Genomic DNA, 24612 nt, shown 5'->3' with positions numbered 1-24612 from the left:
TAAGAAACTTGTATTTACTACTAATGAGAGCAATGAACAAAGCCAGTGTTTCCTCAACCTGGACAGTGGGCCTCCTGACAGAGATGCTAGATTAAATTGTGGGAGGGAGGGAGGTGTGAGACATAAGCAGAGGAGGAGGAGAAATGTGAGGATGGGTAAAGCAATATGACCCCAGATCTTGTCTGACTCCTGCAAATACACGCTGCTATGGGTGAAGCATTGGGTCATTTCTTGAAATCCATCCTCCCTGTTCTAGTGACCATTCCACAGGGGCAGCTTCTGCACATAAGACTACAGGCTCAAGCCATCTATGCTCTCACAACAAATAGCTCAGCTCCGAAAAGCTTCCTATGGATTCCCTCGCCCTATGCTGCACACAGCATTCTGTTGAGTGAGGGAACAAGGAGGGGAAAAAATGAAATGACAAAACAAAAAATAGGAAAATATATACAGAGAGACAGAATGGAGACAAAGGAGTAGGAAAAGAAACAGACATGGCACGATGATATGGCAAAGCACAATGGGATCTTGGGAAGGGGCATTCAATCTATTATAAGGGAGGCTCAGACAAAAAGTTGAACACCTCTGGACTAAGCAATGGCTCGAGAGGGGCATAGTTCATTAAGACACTGCACATACTGTCTTGACCCCTACATCTCCAGTCCTAACCCGCTCCTCAGCAGAGTGTTAGTTGTGCACAATGGGGTGACAGTTTTGCAAGATGGACAAAGCAAATGTAGGTCAAGAAGTCACATCAGGTTCATTCTCACTTGCTGAATAAGCCGGAATTTGATCCTTGGCCTCCATAGAAGAAATGATCATGAACTAACCCTTACCCCCCCGTGTACCCCTTGCCTGGGAAATATAACTACATGAAAAACAGACCAATGAATTTGGGATGTATCAGAGACCCAAGTATGACAGCCAGTCCGACTGTGTCCACTTGAGAAATAACGGGTGTTGAACACCACTTGAGGGCCTCCCCAATCAGCATTGAACTCCGTCCTGCTGGTGTGAGATCAGCGTTCAACACCCATTTACCAAAGTGTGGTCATCTTTGATTGTAGCAAAACATGGCTGATTACACATTCCACCAGGGTCAACCACACTTTGCTGCAATGAATGTTCAACTCTGTTGAGCCTGCCCCCATTAGTGAGGCAATACATCCAATACTGACAGAGGTCAGGGGCAGGAAGCAACTTAACTAGATATACACAAGGGCCTCAAAGCTTAAACTGGGTCCACTCCTCTAAAGCCATTTGACCTTTTATTTTTAAGCCCAGGTGACTTGAATTAATTCTATGAAAATGATGCACACACATTTGCATATTAAAATCCTGGGGGGTATTGCTTATTTTGCACTGAAATGGTTTACCCAAATGGCACACAGTACAGGAGGAATTTCTAGGTTAATTTGGTCTTCAAGACTAGTGTATTCAATCTTATCAGAGAATGATAAGATGTATTTGTGTATCTTGTCCTCTCATTCGGTAAGAAGCCAGTGTAAGATTCTTCCCTACAAAATCTCCAGAGCTTTGTCTAAATTAATTTTAAATGACTCAAATAATGGGGCTTCCACCACTTCCCTGGGGAAGGTACATCCTATAGCCACAAGACAAAGGCAATAGAAAAAAGCCTCCCCACCTTACCATATCTGCTTAAATGAGCTCTGTAAAGGTCACTTGGTATGAACATGATCTTAATTTATAATTGCTAATAATGAAATGGAAGCCAGTTTTCTTACCGGAATTTTTTTCTCTTCTACTGCACAGGCACACTGGTTTGTTATTGTAGGGTTGCTCAGGAGGGCTGGACTGCTGGCATTGTGCTTTTTCTTAAAAGAAAAAATATTAAAATGTTGCTTTATAAAAATAAAGAAATGTGGACTGTGCAAGCTAAAACAAGAAAGCCACTTGGTAGAATTGTCACTGGGTAGAATCTACCCAGATAAGGTCTTTCTATAAACACCTGGGGGGAGGCAGATCACTGAGCTGCTCTGAACAATCATCAAAATATCGCCTGCTTTAGCCCAAAAGAAGGAATAAAATAACACAAAGTGAACCTAAGAGAGACTTAACCCAAATGAGGGGAGTTGAGTCTCCATGAAGTAGGCACATCCCTCTGCAATGCCAGGACTTGCATAAAATACTAGTGTCCTGTTGCAGTTGAAACAAATGGACCCATTTCTACTCTAATCCCTTGTGCCAGACCAGAATTTTCAATCTCTTTTAAACAATCCTTTACTTGTTTGTTAGAGTGAGCAGTGTCTTTATTCTTCATGGTATCGAAGCCAGGCAGCCTGTGACGTCGGCTCAATTGGAGTGCGACCAGGTCCTTCATGATGGAGTTCAAGGCCTCCTGCTCATCTGCAATTGACAAGAGATAAGTTGTTTTGGTGAGTTTCAGGTTGGAAACCTTCAGGAATTCAAGTGCACAGAGCACATCTTCATCCACAACCATTATCACCTACGACACCTCTATGAGGTAGACACACAGCCTCATTTCAGAACCAGATAAATGGAAGGCTAGAGAGTTGTTCAATGCGACAAAACAAGTCAGATCAGAGCCAAAATTAAATATGGGAGTTCCTGGCTCCCAGGACCATGTTCAGTGCAACTGGACACTCTCTCTAAAAGTTGCATAATCTAGCAAAATTTGATAGAGGGTGAATCAGGTTACTTAGAAGGGCCAGCTTTAGGTGTTTTGTTGCCACAGGAAATCTGGCAAGCATCTGTCTCTTCCAGCCTTACATTCTGCTACCCCAGAGAGCCTTCTCTGCTTGATGATAGAAATAACCCTGCATGACAGCAAGAAAGGAGCCATCCAACTAATAATTTTGAACTGGGTATCAAATATTTGTGCTGATTGTCAAGAGCACTTCTTCCCATATCCCCAAAACCAGCAGCAGCAGCAAGAAGCGCATCGACTACCTGCAGAGCAGAGCCCAGCAGCTGCAGGTCAACACCTTCAGGAACACAGTAGGAACCCATGACTGGGATACCAGCAACTAATGATGTCACATATTCAATTAATGCCTAGAGGCTCTAATCAGGATTGGGGTTCATTGTGCTAGGTGCCACAGAGGGGACAGATATGGTCTCTGCCCTGAGGACATAACTATCTATGAAATCTGAATCCAGTGGAATCTACTTTCAAAGTTGAGCAGGTAAAGCAAGAGATGTAGCAACAACATTAAGAACTCTGGTATTTTATTAGACACTATAGTCAGTCTTATGAATAAGCTGGGCTCCGTAGCGTTGCTCGTCAACTGCGAGGAACCCTGCTTTCTAGTGGAAGTGAGATGGCAAGACTTCTATTGCCTTTCCTCCCAAACAGGTGAAACAATACATTGGCTCTGCCTGCAGACTTCATCTCATTTTTCACTTCAGCAAATATTTCATCAGTTTCACCCATGCTGCCTGCTAACTACATGACAATGCCAGTCAAGTCAACTGGCTTCACGCTTTGCTACAACTGTCAAAGTTGATTAATGCAAGTCCCATCCTATGCCGCAAATACAACTGAGTCAAAGGTCCTGAGCATCTTTATCCTAGTTACAACTTGGTTTAAATTTATGGTGTACACAGGATCTCACAATGTCCCTTACACAAGGCTAAAGCCTAGGATTACCCCAGGATTTAATCCAATTATATGGATACAATCATTGCTGATACAACAAATTTTATCTGTGATGTTTGCAACTAATCAGCTAATTTGGTCATATTTGTAGCATAGATGAGTATAAAAAGAGAAAGCTGAGAGTTTATAAACCATAACACCCTCCACCCAGTTACTGCCAAGCCAACATATACAGAGACTGCTAAACTATACCAACTATATTCCATTTTCACTTAATTACAACGGTCAGAAAAAAAGTGGACCTTATGGATTAAAAGTTCTCATATAACCAATACAGTATAGTCTTCCAGAGCCTGTCTCAATTTAGGACTGAGGTAAAGGGGCAGAGATGTGCGGGAAGCCTAGAACTGGAATACCAGAAGGCAATGCAGGAATTAGCTAGACACCTGCTTAGTCTATGCCAAATCATTTACTGAAATTAGTCCCTTGCTTCAACAATTCACCTAAATACTGTACAGAAAAAATATCAGCTGGTATATGGCATGTGAACTTTTGCTCAAATAGTTACTGGCTTAGTGGCTTCATTTCTGAAGGACTACATTTTGAGCAACAAAGTAACATCAGATGTTATCAGTTACACAATCCTGTCATTGGCACCTGTGTATATATTATATTCTTGGACTGTTGTATGTATAGCTATCAAAACTCAATGGTTTTTCACTCCAGATGTTTGTTTCTTTAGCAGACACTGTATCCAATTAAATCTCCACTAGTAGGAGTGTAACCAAGTCATAAAATCTGAACCAAAGGTAAACTCTTTGAATAAATTGAAAAGAATGTGTTGTGCTCTATGAAGTCTTGCAGAAATTTGCTGGTCTTGGGCAGAAAATTGAGGTGGGAAGGGGGGGAGGCGGGATGAAGGGAAACCTACTGATGTTTCATTTGGCAGTGTTTCAAGAAACAGGAACACAACAGACCCGGTTATCAAGCTTTTCAACCCAATTTTAGGCTGTACTATTAAGATCTGTCATAAACCTGAGATTACAATTACCTAGATGTGCAGAGATTGATATTTTATTTCCTCTCCTTCCCAAGGTACTTAGAGCTGTCAGTTTATAGTGTGATTAAATTGAAATTTACAGCTCTTTGGGGCTAATTTTTGAACCATTTTAACAAAACAAGTTAAAAATCAAAAACCCAGTTAGAGAAAGTCATTGATTTTTTTTTTAAATCCACTCTGGCTGCACATTATTGCTCTAGGATATTGATTTACATAGGTACAAGCCTAACAGTTACAAACAGTCTCATGTTCCCATTGATTCGAAGACATCTCAGCGTTACAGTACAGATGTTTCTCATACACACATTTATAAGAAACCACTCATTTGATGAAGCAAAGAGTACACATTTATTCCTCATATTTCATGTTACACACTTGATCACACATTTATTTGTGAGTTTAGGCTACTTTTTATAAAATGACTGGGTCACTAATTGACTTACTAACAACAAAATGAATAAGTTGGATTACTATGACCAAAGGAGGTGTATGTGAGCTGAATATATCAGACTTTTCCAAAATCACAATGTAAACCATTATGGTTTCAAAGCAAGAGAGGGAAATGTATATATTATTTGTAAGAAAGCAGCATCCAGAAGCCCCAATCAGGATCAGAGTCTTATTGTGCTAGGCTCTGTACAGACATACAGTTCCTGCCCTGGAGGCTTTTGTGGATTTCCAACAGCACTCAGCACTGCCCTAACTCTGCTCCAGTTGAAGTTATAGGTAAAGCTTCTACAGAATTCAACAGGAACAGTCAAGCCAATGCCAAAAAAGTCAACAGAATGTTAGGAACATTAGGAAAGGGATATATAATAAGACAGAAAATATCACACGCCACTTTATAAATCCATGGTATGCCCACATCTTGTATACGGTGTTCATGCAGTTCTGGTAGCCCCAGCCAAAACAAGATATATTAGAATTGGAAAAAATAGAGAGGGCAACAAAAATGATTAGGGGTATAGAATAGCTTTCATCTGAGGAGAGATTAAAAAGACAGGGACTGTTCATCTTAGAAAAGAGATGACATAGGGGGGATATGATAGAGGTTTATAAAATCATGAATGGTATAGAGAAAGTGAAAATGGAAGTGTTTACCCCCTTCATATAACATGAGATCTAGGGTTCAACCAATGACAATAATAGGCAGCAGGTTTAAAACAAACAAAAGGAAGTACTTCACACAATGCACAGTCAACTTGTGGAACTCATTGCCAGGGGATGTTGTGAAGGCCAACAGTATAACCAGGTTCAATAGAGAATTAGAAAAGTTCATGGAGGACAGGTCTATCAATGGCTCTTAGCCAAGATGGTCAGGGACACAACCCTATGCTCTGGGTGTCCCTAAACCTCCAACTGCCAGAAGCGCAGACTGAACAACAGGTGATGGATCACAAACTGCTGTTCTGTTCATTCCCTCTGAAGCATCTGGCATTGTTCAGCCACTGTCGAAGGACATGATACTGGGTTAGATGCATCACTGGTCTGACCCACAATGGCTACTCTTATGTTCCCCCACAGCATGCATTAACCCAGTCCCCACCATGTAGACTAGTCTTAGGTGTCTCTCAATATAGGCTAAGACTGAAATCTTGTATTCTATGCAAAAAATTAAATTTAATGCAACCCTGAATTTGAGACTCAAGTACTCAAAAGTAATGACATTAAACTAGAACTGTTCCCTTCTGTCTAAATGGTTTCTCCTTCCTTCCATACTGATTATAGAAATCTTTATTGTTCAAGTTTGTTTACATTTTGCATCTGACAGCACTTTGCGTACAGTTAATTTTGCTGCTTCCCTTATACAACACATCACTTTACTCCTGTTAGTGCAGGTGTTTCACACACCAAAAGAGAAAGCTTAGAAATTGGAAATGTGATTGTAAAACCACAAGAAAACCTGAAGAACTGGGATAGTACCTGAAAGTACAGTCAACAGCACAGAGGTGGCTAGGGCACATGAGTGGACTGCAGGGCTACAAATGTTAAGATCTAGTATCAGAGTTTGCTGTGCGTGCAGGTATAGTAATACCATTATATCAACACTGACTGTGGGTATCATGGTATAATAAAAACACAGCAACTTAAAGATTTATGTTTCAAGTTGTCTCCAATCTGATGGTCTTTTTAAGGTGTACTACGGAATGGTGCTGGGGAGGAAATATTCATGTCTTGGATTTGTCCATTGCCTTTATTACAAAAGTTTAAACTGTGATCTATTCAATATCCTGACACATTCGAGTCCAATCCTACTATTTCAAAAGAGGTCAAGAACACTCAGCCCCTTTCAAGTTCAGATACAATGCTGTACTGCAGTTTTAATAGTAGATTGTTTATTTTGATGTCCTTCACAGACACATTAAGACTCCAAAATTAAATAAGTAAGACTGCTAGAAACATTCAGCCAAGTAGAAAATCTGATTGGCTGAATGCTCCCTAGTGCTGTAACATGATAGACTTTTTTTTTTTTAAAGTTCATTTGGGTGAGGTGGGAAATTAAGATCAGACACCAATCTCCATTTTTACAGGAAACTGAATGTCAAATACTTGATTTTAACTCATTTTGTATGAAAGCGTAGCTTCAGTTAAGGCCTGTATGGCAATGGAAATACAAATTTGAAAGGCTTTGTTTCCTTTATGTAGGTCAATAGGTATACTTTTTGATATGATCAAGATTTCACAGCCTCAGCTTTTTTTAAAAAAATATGAAATATTTGCAGCACTATCAGTTTTATGGGACAATGCGGAAGTTATTACAAATGAAATCTAGGCAACTTTTGAAGAGCACTGAGAGACCCTGTTCTGCTAGGTCTCCAGTAGGTCTGGGAAACACAGTTCTGCTTTGTGCAGGAAAGATGTTGTCCAGGAAATGCTTTTCATGTTTTAAAAACTACACACCAGAATGTCATAACATTGATAAAGGGGAATTGCTACTTACAGGGAAAGCTATTTCTTGTGTAAAGCATTTATTTCAGTTAAAACTCACTCAGACCTAGGTAACAAACCACATCAGTGAACTTGCTATATGGCAGGGATAGAAATAGTTTGGGGGTGGGGTGGGTGAGAGGGGAATCACAAAGTTGAACAAACAAAGCACAGAAGTATCTGCATGTTGGTAAAAAGAGGAACCCCCTGTAAACCAATTTGTCACCATCTCTCCCGTTTTCATACCACGCAGAGTAGTGTCTGCTGTTTACTTGTAAGAAAAATGAACACTCTTTTTAACACAGTGGCTATTGTTTAGTTTGACCCACTGACTGGGAAACCCATGGCAATCAATGAATTTTACAAGTTAGAATTAGCAAAATACATCCTAAAGCTTTTTTTCATTGGACAAGTGTAACTTACAGTCCTTCAGTGCACATTAGTCAGTGTACTGTAGGGTATTTTTGTAAAAGTAACAAAGTGTTAATGATACAAAACTGCACTTCAGGTTCAGGCGCTGTTTTTACTGCATGTCTGTATAGAACCTAGCACAAAGGCCCCAATCCCTGATTCAGACCTCTGGGCACTATTGTAATACAATTACTAAGGGTACAACACTGCATTAGAGAAGTTCTATGGTAATTTGTTAATCTCACTTTCAGAGGCTTATGTCTTCACATTTGCCAGTCCTAGAAATTAACGAGTCACTTGCCTCACAAATATCAAAAGCCAGAGTGCTTCTACACAATTTAAGGTGTAAAAAGAAAACTGAAACCCCCTGCTTTAAATTCTAACCAACAGTTAAGAATTGAAAATGGGTTGTAAATGGTAGGCTTATTCCCTTCCCCCTCCCCCATAATGCAACAGTGGCTGTCAATGCAGCAAAGCCTAAGAGCTCTGCTTATGGGTAAGTGTGTGAGCCAACGGAAGGAAATGACACAGGCAGGAAAAAAGCAGATTGAGGGAAAGACTCAACTGCAGCTGGGCCTGCAATAGCATTTCAGTCTAGGCCTAGCACAAGCCATTCAGTCTCACAGCTCTCCCCACTGCTACTCATATATAGGCACATGTTTCTCTTTAACAAAAGCAGTATTAGCTTCTCCAATACTGCTGAAAAGCTATGTACAGAAATTAAATTCAGTGGTAACCTCCTATAAAATGCAAGAAAATCAAGTTTAATGCACTTCAGCTCTGTTAATGGAGTTACCTCAAATTGCAAAACTAATATCCCTTTGTTAACTATTCAGCATGATATTAACCAAGGTTGTTTTAGGGAAATTTATGAAGAAAAGTAGAGAGCTGGATGGAACAATGTAAAGAATAATATGGTATAACCTAGATTATCCAAACTTCTATTCAAAACTAGGTCATGGCCCCCTGATATCTACCATGTTGAAAATTCCCTTGATTATCTGAACCACTTATCCAATCCTATTTTCTATCCTCAAAGACCTCTGAATAATCATGGCTGTACTGTAATTAGTGCTCTTCTGCTCATAATTTAAAAGCAACTATACAAAGCTAGATTGCATTCATTAGTTTAACAGCCTGTGAAATCACCCCTTTTCATTTTGCAATTCATGAGCGCGCACACAAAATTTAGATAAGATTATGATTAGTGAGCGTTTTAGCGGAAGAAGAAATACACAATACTTGAGAAAGTCAAAGGCCTTCAGGTTTGTTGCAACAGAGCAAACACCAGACTACTCTACCTGCATTTCTAAGCATGACTTAGTCATGGAGTTAAATGCATCAGCATCTGAATTTACAAGAATTAAACCAAATTATACACATTTATTAAGCATTGTTGGTGATGCTACATGGATTTATATTTTAACATAAGAACTAATTATATGCAGGAGTCTAAATAGCAACAGAGTTTTAGCAAACCAGATAACTTAAGAAAAAAAATCAAAGTTGCAACTCCCAAAGCAGCGCAACTACACAACTCTGCAGTTATTAACCTAACAGCCATGGTTATATGCTGGCAAAGAAAATACTAAGTAAGTCTGATTTGCAACAGACTCCATTTCGGACTAAAAGGGGAAACCAGATAAACTCAGAAAACCTTGCAAGGCAGTTTCCTTTACAGTTCACATCATCCTAAAACATTAACTCAAATAGTTCAGGCTGACTTATGACAGCCTGTGGTGGCAATTTATAACAGCTCTTCAGCTCCATTACTTGTCTAAAAATGTTATTGTCCAAATTAAGTAAAACAAATGAGGATCGAATGGAAGCTTCATTCTGGAGACTGAAGATTTTGATAGAATTCCAAGTTGCAATCAGTGCTGTGGCCAAAGTTTTCACATTTGGGTGCCCACAGTGAAGCACCTAAAATCCATATTTCAAAATAAGTGATCTGATTCTCAGAGGTGCTAAATTTCCACATCTCCAGACAAAGTCAGAAGAGTTGTGAATGCTAATTCCAGAAGTGTCTGACTTTAAACATCAGAGTTTAAAAATATTGACCTATGCTTTTATAATGTCACTGAAATACCCTCAAAATTCCTGATCAAACTTTTACAAGTATTTTACATTATCAATCAAATTTCAATATTGGTTTAAAAAAATTTACAAAACGTTTACATTCCTTAAATATCACTAATTGTCAAATACCATCAGGCAATGACAAAACCACCATAAGGCCTTCAAAATCTAAGCCCACTGATGCTGGAGCAAGAAGCTATATTAGTTCCAGCCATACTCAAGACTGGCTTTCAAGCAGAATTTAGTTTAGAGATGAGATGAATAAAATGCCATGTGACAAAGGTATAACAATAAATAATACCAGGGCTGCTATCATTTACCCTCTGACAATACAAGAATGAAACTGAAAGTCAGCAAATATTAAAATAAAGTAGAGGAAATATCTTTTCACACAACAACTAATTACCCAGTGGAATTCACTACCACAAGACACTGAAACAAAGAGCTTAGTAGAATTCAAAGAAAGATTATCCCTCAAAGTCTCTAGTGAGAACATCCATTATAGACAAGAGAAAAGAAAATAAGGGATATAAAAGTTATGTTTAAGGCCATAAGCCAACTACTATCTATGGGGGAAAGTAGATAAACATCCTCTATCAAAGTTAAGACATAACTGGCCATGGCAGGGTGTTTGCATCTTCCATCACGGTCTGATTCAGCAGAGCAATTATGCCCCTGACTGATCTGCAACAAACACCTCTCGTGGGGGTGTCTGCACACCAGCGTGGACAGGGCTCTGGACCAGGCTGTGCCCACTGCAATAGCCAGAGGCCGAGCGGGATTCCCAGTGCCAGGGGCTGCTGCGAGGAAAGACCCCCGTCTCCGCTCAGCGTGGGGGTGGGCAAGCCGTGCTGGGCACGGCCCCACAGTCCCAGCGTGAAGCATGGGCGGCGAGCCCTGCCCAGGCCAGCCTGAGCCGCCACCATACCCCCGGCCAGGGGCGAGGGTGGCACCCCCGTGGCAGGTGAGCGCTCTGCAGCCGAGGGGGGGGGGGGGGGGGGGACGACGGTTCACGAGCCTGGCTCGCAGCCGGGCCCAGCGCCGGGATGGGGAGAAGATCAAAAGCAGCCGAGAGCCCGCAGACCCGGGGGCTCCCTCCCAGCGCGCTCAGCCCGAGCCCCCGCCCCCCGCCGCCAACGGCTGTAACCGCCAGTCCCGCCTCAGGCTCGCTACCCCAGCCGGGACCCTTACCCATCTCGGCGGCGGCCGGGCCCGCTCCCCGGCGGGGAGGGGGTTGCTGTGACTCCGGCGCGCTGTCTCCGGCCCCGGGCTGTCACGACCGCGGCTCCATGGCGGCCGGGAGGACCGGGGAGGGCTCAGAGCCGCCGCCGCCGCCGCATTCCCAGGCCCGAGCCGCCGCCGCCACAGACAACGTCTCCTGGCTGCAGCCCTTCTCCGGCTCCTCCCCCCGGCGGGACGGGGATGGGAGGAGGGGGGAACCCCGGTCTCTCCCCTGCGCCGCCTCCGCTGGGAACACGGACTCCGTCAGCAAAACAAACCGCTCAGCGGTCGCGGCGCACGCACGCAACCCGCCGCCGCCGCCGCCTGCCAATCAGAGGGGCCGGACCCGTCGCTTGTCTGCCAATCACAGGGGCCGAGCCCTCCACCGGACGTTGCCTCCTACCAATCAAAGGCCGCGAGCCCGCCCCGACCGCCTGCCAATCACGGGGGGACAAGCTGCTGCGCCGCCAGTCAGCCCGATGGCCCCGCCTCCTCTCTCGTCACGGGGAGGTATCAGCTCCGCCCCTACGTCTGCCAATCACCGTGATGGATGGATGTCTGGGCCCTGGGAACCGCCCCCCACGCTGTAAGGCTGGGCGGCCCAGGGAGTCGATGCCTAGCAGAGCAGCTGCTGAGAGTGCAGCTGAGCTGGGGATAGGTGAGTGGGGGTTTGCCCCTTTTTACAGTGGGAACAGTGATGCACAGGGCAGTTTAATTAAATGTAATTCAAGCAATGGGGCCGGGAGGGGCTCAGATCGCTACCTCCAGCATTCATTACTTGACTGCAGTCATCCTCCTGCTTCATCCACCCCTCTGCATCCCATGCACCTACCTGGGTTAGGTGCCTCATCTCCACTCACCTCTATAAATTGCAGGTCATCTGCAAACAGTCCCCCTCTGCTAGATCATTCAACCCTAGGCCTAGGGCACCCCCGCATAGGATTGATAGCCACCTGCCTTCAGAAAGCCAGGTCCCCAACAGTTAACAGTGTAGCTTAAAAAGATGTATTGTATGTTGTTTTTTGAGCCCTTAGAATTCACATTTTCTGAACCACCAGGAAGGCCAGAAATTTTCTTCATTAAAAAAAATAAAAATAAAATGAAGACTGAGATTCTCACGAGTCCAAGAGTTGAAGAACCATCCCTGCTACAAGAGTTGGTAACCTTAAATCTTTTGCAATGATAAAAAGGGACCATTTATTTTTCATGTGGTTTTTAGGTAGTGGTACTACTATACCTCCCACCTCCTGACTGTATTGCCTTAGTAACGTCATGTAATGGACTCTGAAATGCTTTTGAAAATCCAAATAAATTATGTCAGCCTGTTCTCTTTTATCAACTACTTTGCTGAGATGTGCAAAAAATTCTAGCAGACACTATTTTCCTTTACACAAGCTCTATAGTTGTTGGTTTCCTTCACCTCATTTTTCACAGCCCTGAGCAACGTATCTGGGTCAAATCTAATTTAAGCGTAGAGCAGGTCTTAATACAAACAAATCATCTGCAGAAACCCTAACGTCCCTACAGTCAATGGCTCTTGTTACTCCTCTGGTCAACCAGCAAACCTATTTGACTTCCTGCTTCTGATATACTGAAATAATTTCTCGTTCTTTGATTTATGTATATTATGCTCCTATTGGCTACAGTAGGGTTTTCATAGATTTCAAGGCAAGAAGGGACCATTATGATCATTGAACCTGACCTAGTGCATACCACGGGCCCTTGAACTTCACCCAATAATTCTGTGATCAAGCTCCATAAACTGTAATTGAGCTGCAGCATATCTTTTAAGACATCCATTCTTGATTTAAAGACTGCAGGTGTGAAGAATTCCCCCCACACCTTTGTATACTGTACCAATGGTTAATTATCCTCCTTGTTAGAAATTTGCACCTCATTGCCAGTTTGCATATTTCTAGCTTCCACTTCCAGCCATTGGATTCTTTTTTATGCCTTTGCCCGCAAGATTAAAAGATGTTCAAATACCTTCTTCCTGGGTACTTAATTAAGTTACCCTTTAACCTTTTCTTTGCATAAATTAAAGAGATCGAGCTCCTTAAATTTCTCATTGCAAAGTGTGTTTTCTAAACCTCAGATCATTCAAGTAACTTTTGAATCCTCTCCAATTTTTCTAATGCTTTAAGTGTTGTGTTAACTTTGACGGAATGGACCCAGAAAGTCAAAGCAGTTACCTGCCATTCTAAAATTGAGTACAGAAACCTCAGACCAACCATCACCGTTAAATATTTTTATAACCTTTTATTAAGGATGCAGAAAAAAGGAAAAAAATAAAGCATTTCAAATGCAAAGTATCAAGTCAACCTTTTATTTTAAAAAATATATTATTCCCTTAACCTGTAGAGAGTTATTACAAGGAAATGCCTCTGATAGACTTTTAGCTGATATTAAAGAAAACTGATATTTTTGGAGGAGAGAGAAAAAGTTAGGTGAGATGGATTGAAGCTGCTGTGGTTGCTATTTTAAAGTCAGAGTCTGCTTCCTTTAAGAGAAACACACACAAAAGGGAAAAAGAGCAGCAAAGATAGGAAATGCAGCTTCTGTCACTAGTGCGAACTTTCACTTGCAACTTCACTGCTGAAGAAACCTAGACCCATCACGGTCTTATCAGTGGTGGAACTAATAAGATAGACAGGAGGGGCAACCTCCGGCAGTGGCCTTTAGGCATGTTTGGCACCTTTTGAAGAATATTATGCAATTGACAAAAGACAGTGTGAAAAATTTTCACAGAGGTTGAGAACAAGCCCTCCCCACACTCACTGGGCAATGGTAGCTCCTGTCCCAGGAGGTGAGGCTTAGCTCCCCACTCCAAGTGCTGCAACCTGGCACATGGGGTGGTGCTGTGATCCCATGAGCTACATCGCAACACCACTCTTTCCCATTTGGCTTGGCTGCCCTTTCATCATAAGAAAGAAGATGGGGAAGGAAAATAACATGAGCGAAGAAGGGAGAGCAGGAACCCAGTCTCACAACCTAAGTGTTGTTTAGGATTTAACCCAAGCCAATGGAGGTGGTTCCTTTTCTCTGGCCTGGTCTAGTCAGGACACCTTGCAGGATTAGGACAATAAAGACCTAGCAGTGCCATGGTGGATTCCAGGTACCCAGAAGACGGTAGCAGCGGCAGCCATGAAGATGAAGCTTGCTCCTTCCAGTCCACATCCCCAGACATTTTGATCTTTTCTCCCACCCCCATGGTCAATGTAGGGGCCATATGGTGGAGATCTCATGCTGCCAGTATTAAAACCTCCTTGGAATTTCTGAAAACTATAGCTGACAATATCCTAACACAAACAGCGCTGCATGCAACATGAAATTTTGGCTCAGACCTCATCTTGACAGATACAGACAAATTGATCTCTGAATTAAAAATTGGTGGTTGCTTTAAACACAAGAGATCATTACATGATTACATTTGTTAGATGCAAAGAGAAGAGGCCCCAACCAGTAATATATATAGTTGGGTCTTAAAAAGGGCCAATTTCAGAAAGCTGAAAATAGTAATTAGCTAAATCAGCTGGCAGAAAGAATTGAAACAAAAAAATATGAATGATAATTGGGAATTATGTAAGGATATTTTACTAGCTGCCCAAAACCCACATTCCCACAATTGAGAAAGTCAACTATTTTGGTTAAAAGCAGCCTGACTTAGAGGGGAAGTGAAAGCAGCAATAAAAACCTAATATATAACAAAGGAAAAAAAGGAGAAGTTGATAACTTTTATTAGTAGAAATTGTGGGAAATTGATACAGGAAGCAAAAAGACAAGGAGAAACCCATGGCCAGCACAATTAAGAATTATAAGGAGGTAATGGTTTGAGTGTGTGTTTTTGTTTTTTTGAAGTACATCATAAATGGAAGGAACCCTCATCGCAAGTAGTATTGACTCATTACTAGATGGAAATGGTAGAATTGTCAATAGTAATGTGTTTGTTTTTTTAATATAAACGGTGAGCATAATTAACCACACCAGAACAACTTACCAGAGCTTATGGTAGACTCTCCATCACTGAAAGTCTTTAAAAATCAAGACTTTTTTTTCCCCTAAAAGATATGCTCTACTCCAACCACAAACTACTGAACTTGAAGCAAGAATTAATTGGAAGTATGGCCAGTGTTATGCAGATCAGAATAGATCACCACAATGGTCCCTTCTGGTCTGAAAAATAAGAAAAAAAAATCTATTAATCTACTCATTCCTAGATAGAGAATTCCTACAGTTCTATGAATATCCAGAATACACTTTCAATCCAATCTTGCAACTGAAGAACCTGCTTTGGGGAGAGATTTAAGCAAGCTATAAACTAATACTATTTTGTGGTTTTACAATGGTTTCTATTTTCAAATAGTTTTACAATCATTGATCAATTTAGCATGCCTGTGAGGTAGGGAAGCATTGTTATTCGCATTTTATAGATAGGGAAGCGATTTGCTCATAGTCACAGTGAATTAGAAGCCGAGCAAAGGATAGAAAACAGGGCTGAGATCCAGGAACTTCAATGTACATGCTGATTCACTGCTCTTCTGCACATCTACCGCTCCAGGATTTTATATTGCCTACTTCACCATGATATATGTCCACCTTAAAAAGTGGAGGTAAATTGCCACCTGGTTGCCCAGCTTTCCCTAGATAGTTTTCTAACCTTGATGGATCTTGGCTCCTTTCTTCACTAGCAGCTCCAGGCCTCCCACTGGTCTTCGGGTCTATGAAAGCATCTTCATTTCCTCTCTTCTTCCTCAATGAAGGCAGCTAAGCAAACTCCTTTTCAGCTGTATATATAGGCATCCAGGCTCTTCCATTGTAAAGCCTGGATGGCTGTAAACACAGCCAGAAATGAATGAGAGAGCACAAGCTCAATTCACAAATGGACTTAGGCACTGCTGTTACTTTTAAAACCCCTGCTCAGCTACTGCCTAACCCTGTAAGCACCTACACTCTCTCAGTGCCTACATTTTGGGGTAAAAGTTTCTTAGGCCTTATGTTTCTGCCTCTGGACACGTGCACTGCTGCTTCACCCTAGCATCCAAGAGGCCTAAGCCCCAGAACAATTCATGAACTGGGCAAATTCCGCTCTCTCACCTGTGTGTGGGACCCAATATGAGAAAAGGAGGATGATGGTCTCCAACTTTTAGCTTAGTGGTTAGATAAGCATGTCCTTCAAAACCAAAATTCTAAGAATGAGACGCAGATCGAGATCCAGAAACAAGCTTACTATCATGGACAATAGATTGGCTTCAATTCCATAAGCTATCACAATGCATTTATTTGCATATGAGAGCTGTTTAATGTCAGTATATACCTATTTTACTGAGCTCTTCTGAAGCAAAGTGGCACCTACAGTTCAGTTCCCAATTGACCTCTATACTGGTATTATGCAAAACAAATGGTTTCGTCTAAGGCAGGGTGCTTCTTCAGAAGTCAATAAAACTGGAGGGACTGAGTAGTAAACGTACAGTGCTTTCCACAATTACATCGTAGAATGATTTTGTCCTAAATGTACATCTGATCAAAACCTCAGTGATCAAATCATCATTTGAACTACAAAATAATCCAACTTCCACCCTTTAATTTGATCACTATAGGCAGGTGCTGGTGAATAATTATAGTGCATTGAAAGTGACATTTAATGAAGGCCAAAATTTTGAATGAGAGGAGAATCTAAAGAACCACCAGGGTAATAAGTGTTTGGTGTTTTTTAAATTTTAAGAATAATCATCTGAAAAGTATTAAATCTTTATCTGTTGCCTTAACTGATCATTTAAGTGCTTTCCTTATTTGGCTCTTTGAACTAATCTGTTGGTATGTAGTCTATGTATCATATGTTACTGGCAAACTATTTTAAGCTGGTCAAGTTCTGTCTGGGACTAGACAAGGGAACAGAGATGATCAGTGAACTCTACTAGCCTGAGTTGCCCATGGAAAATATAAACCAATAACCCCTTTCTCTGCACATCAGTGAACTTGCAACATGACACAAACAAAATCAACATGTTTTAAGCAGTTTCCTGCTCGCTCACAATCAGTTTTAACTCACCACACAGCAAACTGCTGTCAATCTATAAATGTTCCATTTTTATTACAAAGTATGAAAGGCAGAAAATACTGTACCTAATACACTGAAGGAGGCTGAAACTTAAAAAGGTTAAAAAATTGAATAAAACTACGTAGGAAGCAAGAAATAGCATAAAAGGATGCAACAATCCACTTTCAAGGGTTTCAAAAAAGACTGACAATTTACAGAGTTTCAATAATATGGTTCCAGGGTTTGGGTGTTAAAATCCATTGTAACAAAACCTTTTATATTGTTTCTCCATAAAAATAAAAGAGGAATACCAGGATACTGCAGTTACTCGTGGCAACATGTCTGTCTGGCTGATAATGGGATGCTATGATTCTTCTAGTACAGTACAGTAGCAAAGTTGAAAATCTCAAGCAATATGAAAGGGGGAGAAAAAAGTGTGCAAACACCCTATGCTATGCATGACAGTAGTAAAATCGCTATTGCTTTAACATATTTTAGTGAGAACAAGAAATCTGGGATTTCATATGTATGTTTGTACAATCATGCTACAAAGATCACACCTTCGGGAAGTTATCACAATGGGACTTTAAATGGGAACAGCAGAAGGGAATACACAACAAAAGTGAACATCTACTTTACTACTAGTAATAAAAAAAAGCTTCGGCTCAACAGATTTAATCATTAAATTGTACATTGCTTGCAACCCAAGTAAAAAGTTCCTTTTAAATAGATACCACAATTCATATTCACAAGGTTGTCCAAAAAAAAAAAAAAAAAGCAACACATTACTTCATAGCAGTACTATTTACTGCTGGAGTCTTTCCCCGTTTGTTTAGCAAGTTCTTTAAGCTTTCATTCAGATTTGCCTGACCAGTTACTGTCTCTCACATAGAAACAAAACTTGCATATTTTACAAACAGGAAAACTGAAATTCTAAGAGATGCTGTCTTGTATGTATGAATGAAAGATGGAACCAGGGCCTATAGTTTGTTGTAGCTGCAGAATCTTGCAAGAATTAAAATAAACCTGCGCATTGCCCTTTATTAGCTTATTTGAAAAGGAAGCCAAACAGGTCATTTTCCTCACTAGCAAGGAAATTCTAGAATTGATGTAGGGTATCTATTTGCCAAAAGAGGCAGTTTGAGATACTGGACAGAATAAAGGCTGTCCAGAAATCTAACACAGTAGTATGTAACTTCCTCTTAGAACTGCTCTTGCTTTTATGCTCTGTCTCCAGTTGCCAGACAAGCACTCTGGTGTTTGTTACTATTTTAGTGCTGGTGAAAGATGCTGGATCAAAAACCCTAGAGACAAAGGTCCTCTGGTTACAGCATGGGTAGTGCAAGTTTCTCCACTCAGAGTATGTCTTCACTGCCAACGGCAAATTCACTGCCATCAGATCAATTTAGCAGAAGTGAAGACCTGCTCAATCAATCTGGAAGTCGATTTAATAAAACCACCTCGCCAAAAAGCTTAGTGCTGCGTCGACGGGTACACATTTCCCGTCGGTGCAGCGTAATGGAGATGGCACGCAGAAGGGAAGTTAGGAAGTCAACCTAAGTTATGCAAGCCACCCTAGGTAGCTTGTGCAACTCCTGTCGACTGCCGCCAAATTTGCCTGTCAGTGTAGACCAGGCCTCAATTCCTTTGCTAATGTAGTTAGGTCTGACCTAGAGGGACCTTCTCCAGGGAAATTTGGTTGCCAAGTAAGCATGGAAAAGTGCTGCTTAAGTGCCAGCTAACATTAAATCCCTGGGCAGACATTAACAAGGGGCCCCCCTCTAGAGCCAAATGTACTCCTGCCCATAGGAATCAGATCAGGAAACCACCTCATTTCGTACAGGCCACTGATCAGCCAGTCAAAACAATGCCTAGACTGGGATTTGAACCAGTGACCTTGGCGTAAAAGGCAACCAAAGTCACTCAGAGATACCCTAACTGTCCACTGACTGGATAATGCTCCCCTTGGGTTTGAAGTGGCAGAACCATTTTGCATGGAGCTATAAACTATTATGCAGTCCTACTGTACACGGAGCTGCACCTTGTGATTTATCCATTTCTGCCTGTGCTGCATGTACTGAAAGGGTTAAAGATATCAAAATTCCTTGGTACTGACTAAGTCAAATATCTTTGAATTCTGCATGTTAAGTAGAATCAATTATCCTTACATTATAGAATTGACAAAGCAGACTGCAGAATTCACCTACATCACATAACTATCTACATGAACCCCCATCATTACTGCCATATGTTTGAAACCACTTAATTCCAGGGCCCCACAAACAGCAGCAGGCAATAATAAAAGTATCCAAATGAAGCAAAGAAAAAGTTCTGTTTGGGCAAGAGGCAAAGTCAAGTGTTTGAGAGGTCCCTACTAGACCATATTGTCATCTGAATAAAGCCTCAGTTTGTAGTGCTAACAGCATTTTCAAGTGCTTGCATTTTTAGTGTTGCTGTTCAGGTGGTTTTGGCATGAAAGAGGTCATGTGCTGCCAACCAGAGTCAGTTTGGAACTTCAGCAATCAGGAATCTCTCATGCTGTATTTAACATTTCATTAAGCAGATACAGGGTTCAGAGTCAAACGCCTGCATTAAAGGACTGAGGTAGGAAGAGGTTATTCCCTTCCTAACCCTATCAAAAATATACCTGCTAAAGTGCCATCTAGAGCATGTAAACAGGTGCGCTCAGCTTCCTGAACTTGTATTTTAAAAAAGGAGTCCAAAAATGTATGTATATGCCACTACATTAGCATAATCACACATTTCTCCAATCCAATCCCAGCTCAGAAACGATCTATAGATCAAGCACCTGTGGATTTATCGTCTCAGTGGATCTATTCTGGCTGCTGCCCTTTATTATCCAATCTGTTCAAAAAGTAATTAGAAGCAATGCAGATGTATGATCACAATTCATTTTTAAGGGATCATGAATTTTGACTCTTACAGGAAGCAAGGCCTCCTCCATTAAGTATCCATAGAGCTTTAAAGTAAGGAACAACCTGCAGTGTCAACCTCTTCTCATTCTTTACTTTGAGGCCACTGCATTTCTGGACTCAAGAGATTGTCAAAGCACTCAAATTCTTGCCCATTAAATCCTAGCAACATTGCAGGGCAAGTTCAGTTCCAGCAATCTACCAGACTGGTTTAATTCAGCGATACACAAATTTAACGTACTAATGCACTGGCTCATCCTCCAAGTAGCTTTTAGATTCTCACCTTACATTTTATATTGTAGACAGAAGTCACATACTTGGGCTGGGAATATCAGCTAATCGTTAATATGCTGCTCATGTTATAGTTGGTATCTAGGGAAGTTGGGTTTTCAAAATGCAGCCCAGTGGCTGGAATTAATTAGCCGGAGAAATATTACAGAACTAGTGAGGTTGGAGGAGAAATGGCACTTTCAGGGCCATTATGCAATTCACTTCTGTGCCAACCTCACTGATGCCTAGGAAAGGTCTAAGGTCTTCCTCTCTCTTCCCCTACTCAAGGCAAAATTTAAAAAGGAGTTTTTCTGTATAGTCTCACAAGCTTTTAAAAAGCCACCACCAAAATGAGTCACTGAACTAGTTATTTCCACTAACGCTGGAAGAAATAATGCTTACGGAGACTTGGCAAGCGGTAAATGTAAGGTGGGCTGAGGTATTTAAATTCATCAGTACAAAGGAAGGATGCAAAGTTTCCACATCTAATTGGATAATTCAGCTTGTGGAATCTGCTGCTGAGTTGTTTTTTGGTCAGTAACCCTATGCATCATGGGAATGGGGGTTAATTTGTCATGCAAATAGCTATGAGTGGACAGTTCAACTCCTCCCTCATTGCCCCTTTTGTTAGAGTAGGAAGGCAGGGGCACTGAAGTGTCTCGTGTCCTTACCTACATGGAGGTGCCATTTGTATTACTGAACCCCTTATCTAGAAAGATTTGAAGTGATTTTCAGATAATGCTTGTTAAGTTACCAACTGACTTCTGAAGACAAGTTGTCTGGGTCACAATGTCCCCTGGCTTCCCTGGGGTTCCATCTGTGGAATGATAGCAGGACATGATATAAAGCAAGTAAAGAAGCCAAAGGTAGCCTAACTGGGCAAGTAAGCAGCAGCAAGGATATAGGTAGGGCCTTCATTCAATAACCCATTGATGTCCTACAGAAGTGCTTCCATTGCCTTCAAGGAACTTTGGATCATGAGTTTAATCCCTACAGACAAAGCCACAAATGTTCTACAAGAAATCTTATGCAGGTGGGCCCCAAAGTGAGGTCTCCTCAGTGTAGGTAACAGAACCACTTCCACTGGTAGCAGAAGCTACAAAGTTATTCATACTCATTTTCACAGGTTTTTAATGCTCATTGATCTAAACTGTTTGTAGTCTAGGTGGGATTATATATTTGGAAAGTTAGAGGAAAATCCTTTTGGCTGTTTCAGATAGAAATTTATTCCATTTCCTTAATGTAAATGAGCGCTCTCTCTCACTATCAACTAAAAATTCTCCATGTGAATTGTCCTCCATGACTATTACTCAACTGGGTGGGAGGAAGAGAGCAATTTAAAGGTATTCAGATACCATAGTAATAGGCATAGTACAAGGCACAGAGAGTCAGTGAGCACGTTCAATATGCATCTGTTGAATACAGCCTGCAGTGGGCAGAGAAACTGCATAAGCTCAGTGTCTGGCCTTACCATAAACAGTTTGCAGGAAACTTTAAGTTTCTCATTGAAACATGAACCTGTCAAGACCAAGACTGGAGAAAATGGTGGTTATTAAGATCATGGGATCTACCATTATTGAGGCATTCTTTGTAATTCTGCAAATACTAAGTTTTCATCTTAAAGAATATTACATTGCTATTATTTTTTCATTCTAAAGACAGCAGCTAGAAACAGATGTACAGCTATTGCAGTTAACTCAGCCTTGCAGAAATCTGTCTGTAGCCAAGCAGCAGCAACTCTTCATCCATACAATTTGCATCAACAGAATGAAACTTCAAAGCCTAAATGGGATTATTTAAATACTAACATTATGCAGGTAGTCCTCCCTCATCTCCTCAAACCTCCCCAAAAAATGAAATGCAAAACTTGTTATTGCAACATTATGTAAACATTATGTGAGATTAGCTTGCTTATACTGTGCCTAGTGCTTGTATTTAGATACACATGAAAGAATTTTTCATGTAACATTGTTGCAAGTATATCTAAATGTAAGCAGCTACGAAAAAGGTAACTTTCATTTTCTGACTTGCATATTTAAGTTCTATCTAACTTTAAAAGTGCAGCTCTTCTCTGAAGAGTGGCCAAGTTTAATGTGTAGTTCCACATTTGCGTATCAATGGTTTCTGGAGCAAATTCACTTCGTTTACATGTACATCTCTGGTTTTCTAACTGGCAACCATGCAAACAGCTAGGAATCTGACCACCAGACAGTTCTTTCTGGCTCACCCATCAATAAAAATTCTGCAATTGGAACGTAATGAATTTTTTTGACAATGTGTGAGACTGAACAGAATGCAGCTTATTCTCCCAGAGATGTGTTGGCTTCAACGTGTTAACAGGAGTAAATATCTGTCACTAATGAAAGGTGACCCAATAAATAAGGTGGTGTTTTTATATACTCAGTTTTCTATTTTTAAAAAAAAGTCATCTGTAGGATAATTTTTACCTGTTACCAGACACATCTAAAACTATAACTGAAACATAAGACATCTCTATTTTTCAAATTTAATCTGCATTTGACAGCATGCTGAACTTTTTCTTTCATTGACTCAATGTAGCCAGTCTTCCCAGTTTGCCTGGGTCTCAGAACAGGAAGGATAGAGCATTTAAAATAGAAACCTGGGGTTGCAAGAGAGTTCGCTGGGGACTCAGGGGACAGAAGGTGAATGTAATTGAAGCTATTTTAAATTATTTTTTTCTAAGAGTATTAGGCTTCCAATTTGATTGTGCATTTTTATGTATAATGCTGCCCATGGTTTGCACTCAATATGAAGATTGTCTTTCAAGGTAATGAGTCAGGGTCATCTGATCTAGATTTTGACCTCATCAGCTGAGTCTATTGTTACACTACAGGGTGATGGTATGTCCTCACCACAGCGCTGTTCTGTTCGTCACCTTTTCATTTGAAGGGTATGGCAGATAGCTGATCAAAACAAGAGAATGACAACATTCACAATCCTGCCATGTTAAGATAAAGAAAGAATTTTGCCAACCCTCAGCAGATGACCTTTAATCATAAAGCATGATGGTGACAGAGGGCCAGCCCTGCCCCTCTTTACCTCTGCACTTCAGAAAGGGAACTTGGATGAAAATAGAAATCACCTGAAACAAGAAAGCCCCCCCACCATACCTATCTTGTTCCTCTTACAAAAGTTGCAGACAACTAGAGACAAAACACGGTCTCCATATGACAAACACATTGGGCAGCTTCTTTCATTTTAAACCCAACCCTGTATGTTACTTTAGGAAACTTTACCTTACAGGGACAGGATTTGCCTTTGGATAGCAGACCAGCTGTTCTGACTGCTTCTATCAAGTTCATCCAACAAGACCTGACAGTACAAAGCTAATGCTTCTCTCCTTGCTTTTAGGGATAAAAGCTAGCTCTTCACTCGTTTAGTTTCTAGAACTCCCAGGAAGATGAGCCAAATGCAAAAGAAACTCCAAGGTATAAACTAGATACAGAATTTTGCTTAGATTTCAGGTGCCAGTGAAGCAAGCTAGAAAGTGTGAAACCATTTTATTTTGGTTCAGATAGGAAGCTCTCTCGAGAAATCATTTGACTAGAAGTGTCAATCCAAAAAATAGCTCTAGTCATGCTAGCATCTTCTCTCTGTGAATCCTATCACCATTCAGTCAAGTAATACAGCTGTGGGAGACTCACAATAATTCAGTTATGATCTAACGATACAAGGCCCACCACAATGACAACGGCCTCTAGCATCGGTTAAACTGAAAGAACTGTGCAACAAGTAATGGTACTTCACAACACCTGGTGATTCTGACCAAATGATCAGGGGCACATAGTCAAAGGCAGCAGCTAATAATGGCAGGCTTTTACTGCCAGGAAGCCTACAATGATGCTTATGGCCCATCATCATCAACAGATCCTGCTTTGGGCATATGGAAGTGGATCACATATCAAAAATAAGAACTGGGGTGAAGAGCCTACTTAATAGAAACTTAGTCCAATATAGAAAAACATACAAACATTCAAACGGTTTAGGAACAGTAACAGGAATGATTAAAAATTCCTGCAAAGGCGGTGGTTAATATTAATGTCTTTTCTTAGTTTTGCACTTACATCTATCA

At 41.1% G+C, this 24612-nt stretch overlaps 1 protein-coding gene across 3 annotated transcripts in view; it reads right to left on the bottom strand.

The window, feature by feature from the left end:
* Positions 1–11514, bottom strand: part of MAP3K3 (mitogen-activated protein kinase kinase kinase 3) — a 53212-nt gene extending 41698 nt beyond the window's left edge. For all 3 annotated transcript variants that reach the window (XM_067541009.1, XM_067541010.1, XM_067541011.1), the window contains exons 1-3: positions 11250–11514; positions 2246–2367; positions 1746–1835 (exon numbers count right to left, since the gene is read on the bottom strand). In XM_067541009.1, coding sequence (XP_067397110.1) covers positions 1746–1835; positions 2246–2367; positions 11250–11253 — 216 coding nt within the window. In that variant the 5' untranslated portion in view covers positions 11254–11514. The remainder of the gene's footprint in view (positions 1–1745; positions 1836–2245; positions 2368–11249) is intronic.
* Positions 11515–24612: the final 13098 nt, after the last annotated feature.

The sequence above is a fragment of the Emydura macquarii genome, unplaced genomic scaffold (genome assembly GCF_026122565.2).
Source record: "Emydura macquarii macquarii isolate MOO-44397 ecotype Brisbane River unplaced genomic scaffold, CSIRO-AGI_Emac_v2 contig_629, whole genome shotgun sequence".
NCBI classification, from domain to species: Eukaryota; Metazoa; Chordata; order Testudines; family Chelidae; genus Emydura; species Emydura macquarii.
Note: the sequence above shows the minus strand (reverse complement) of the source record. Positions and strands in the feature narration are given on the sequence as shown.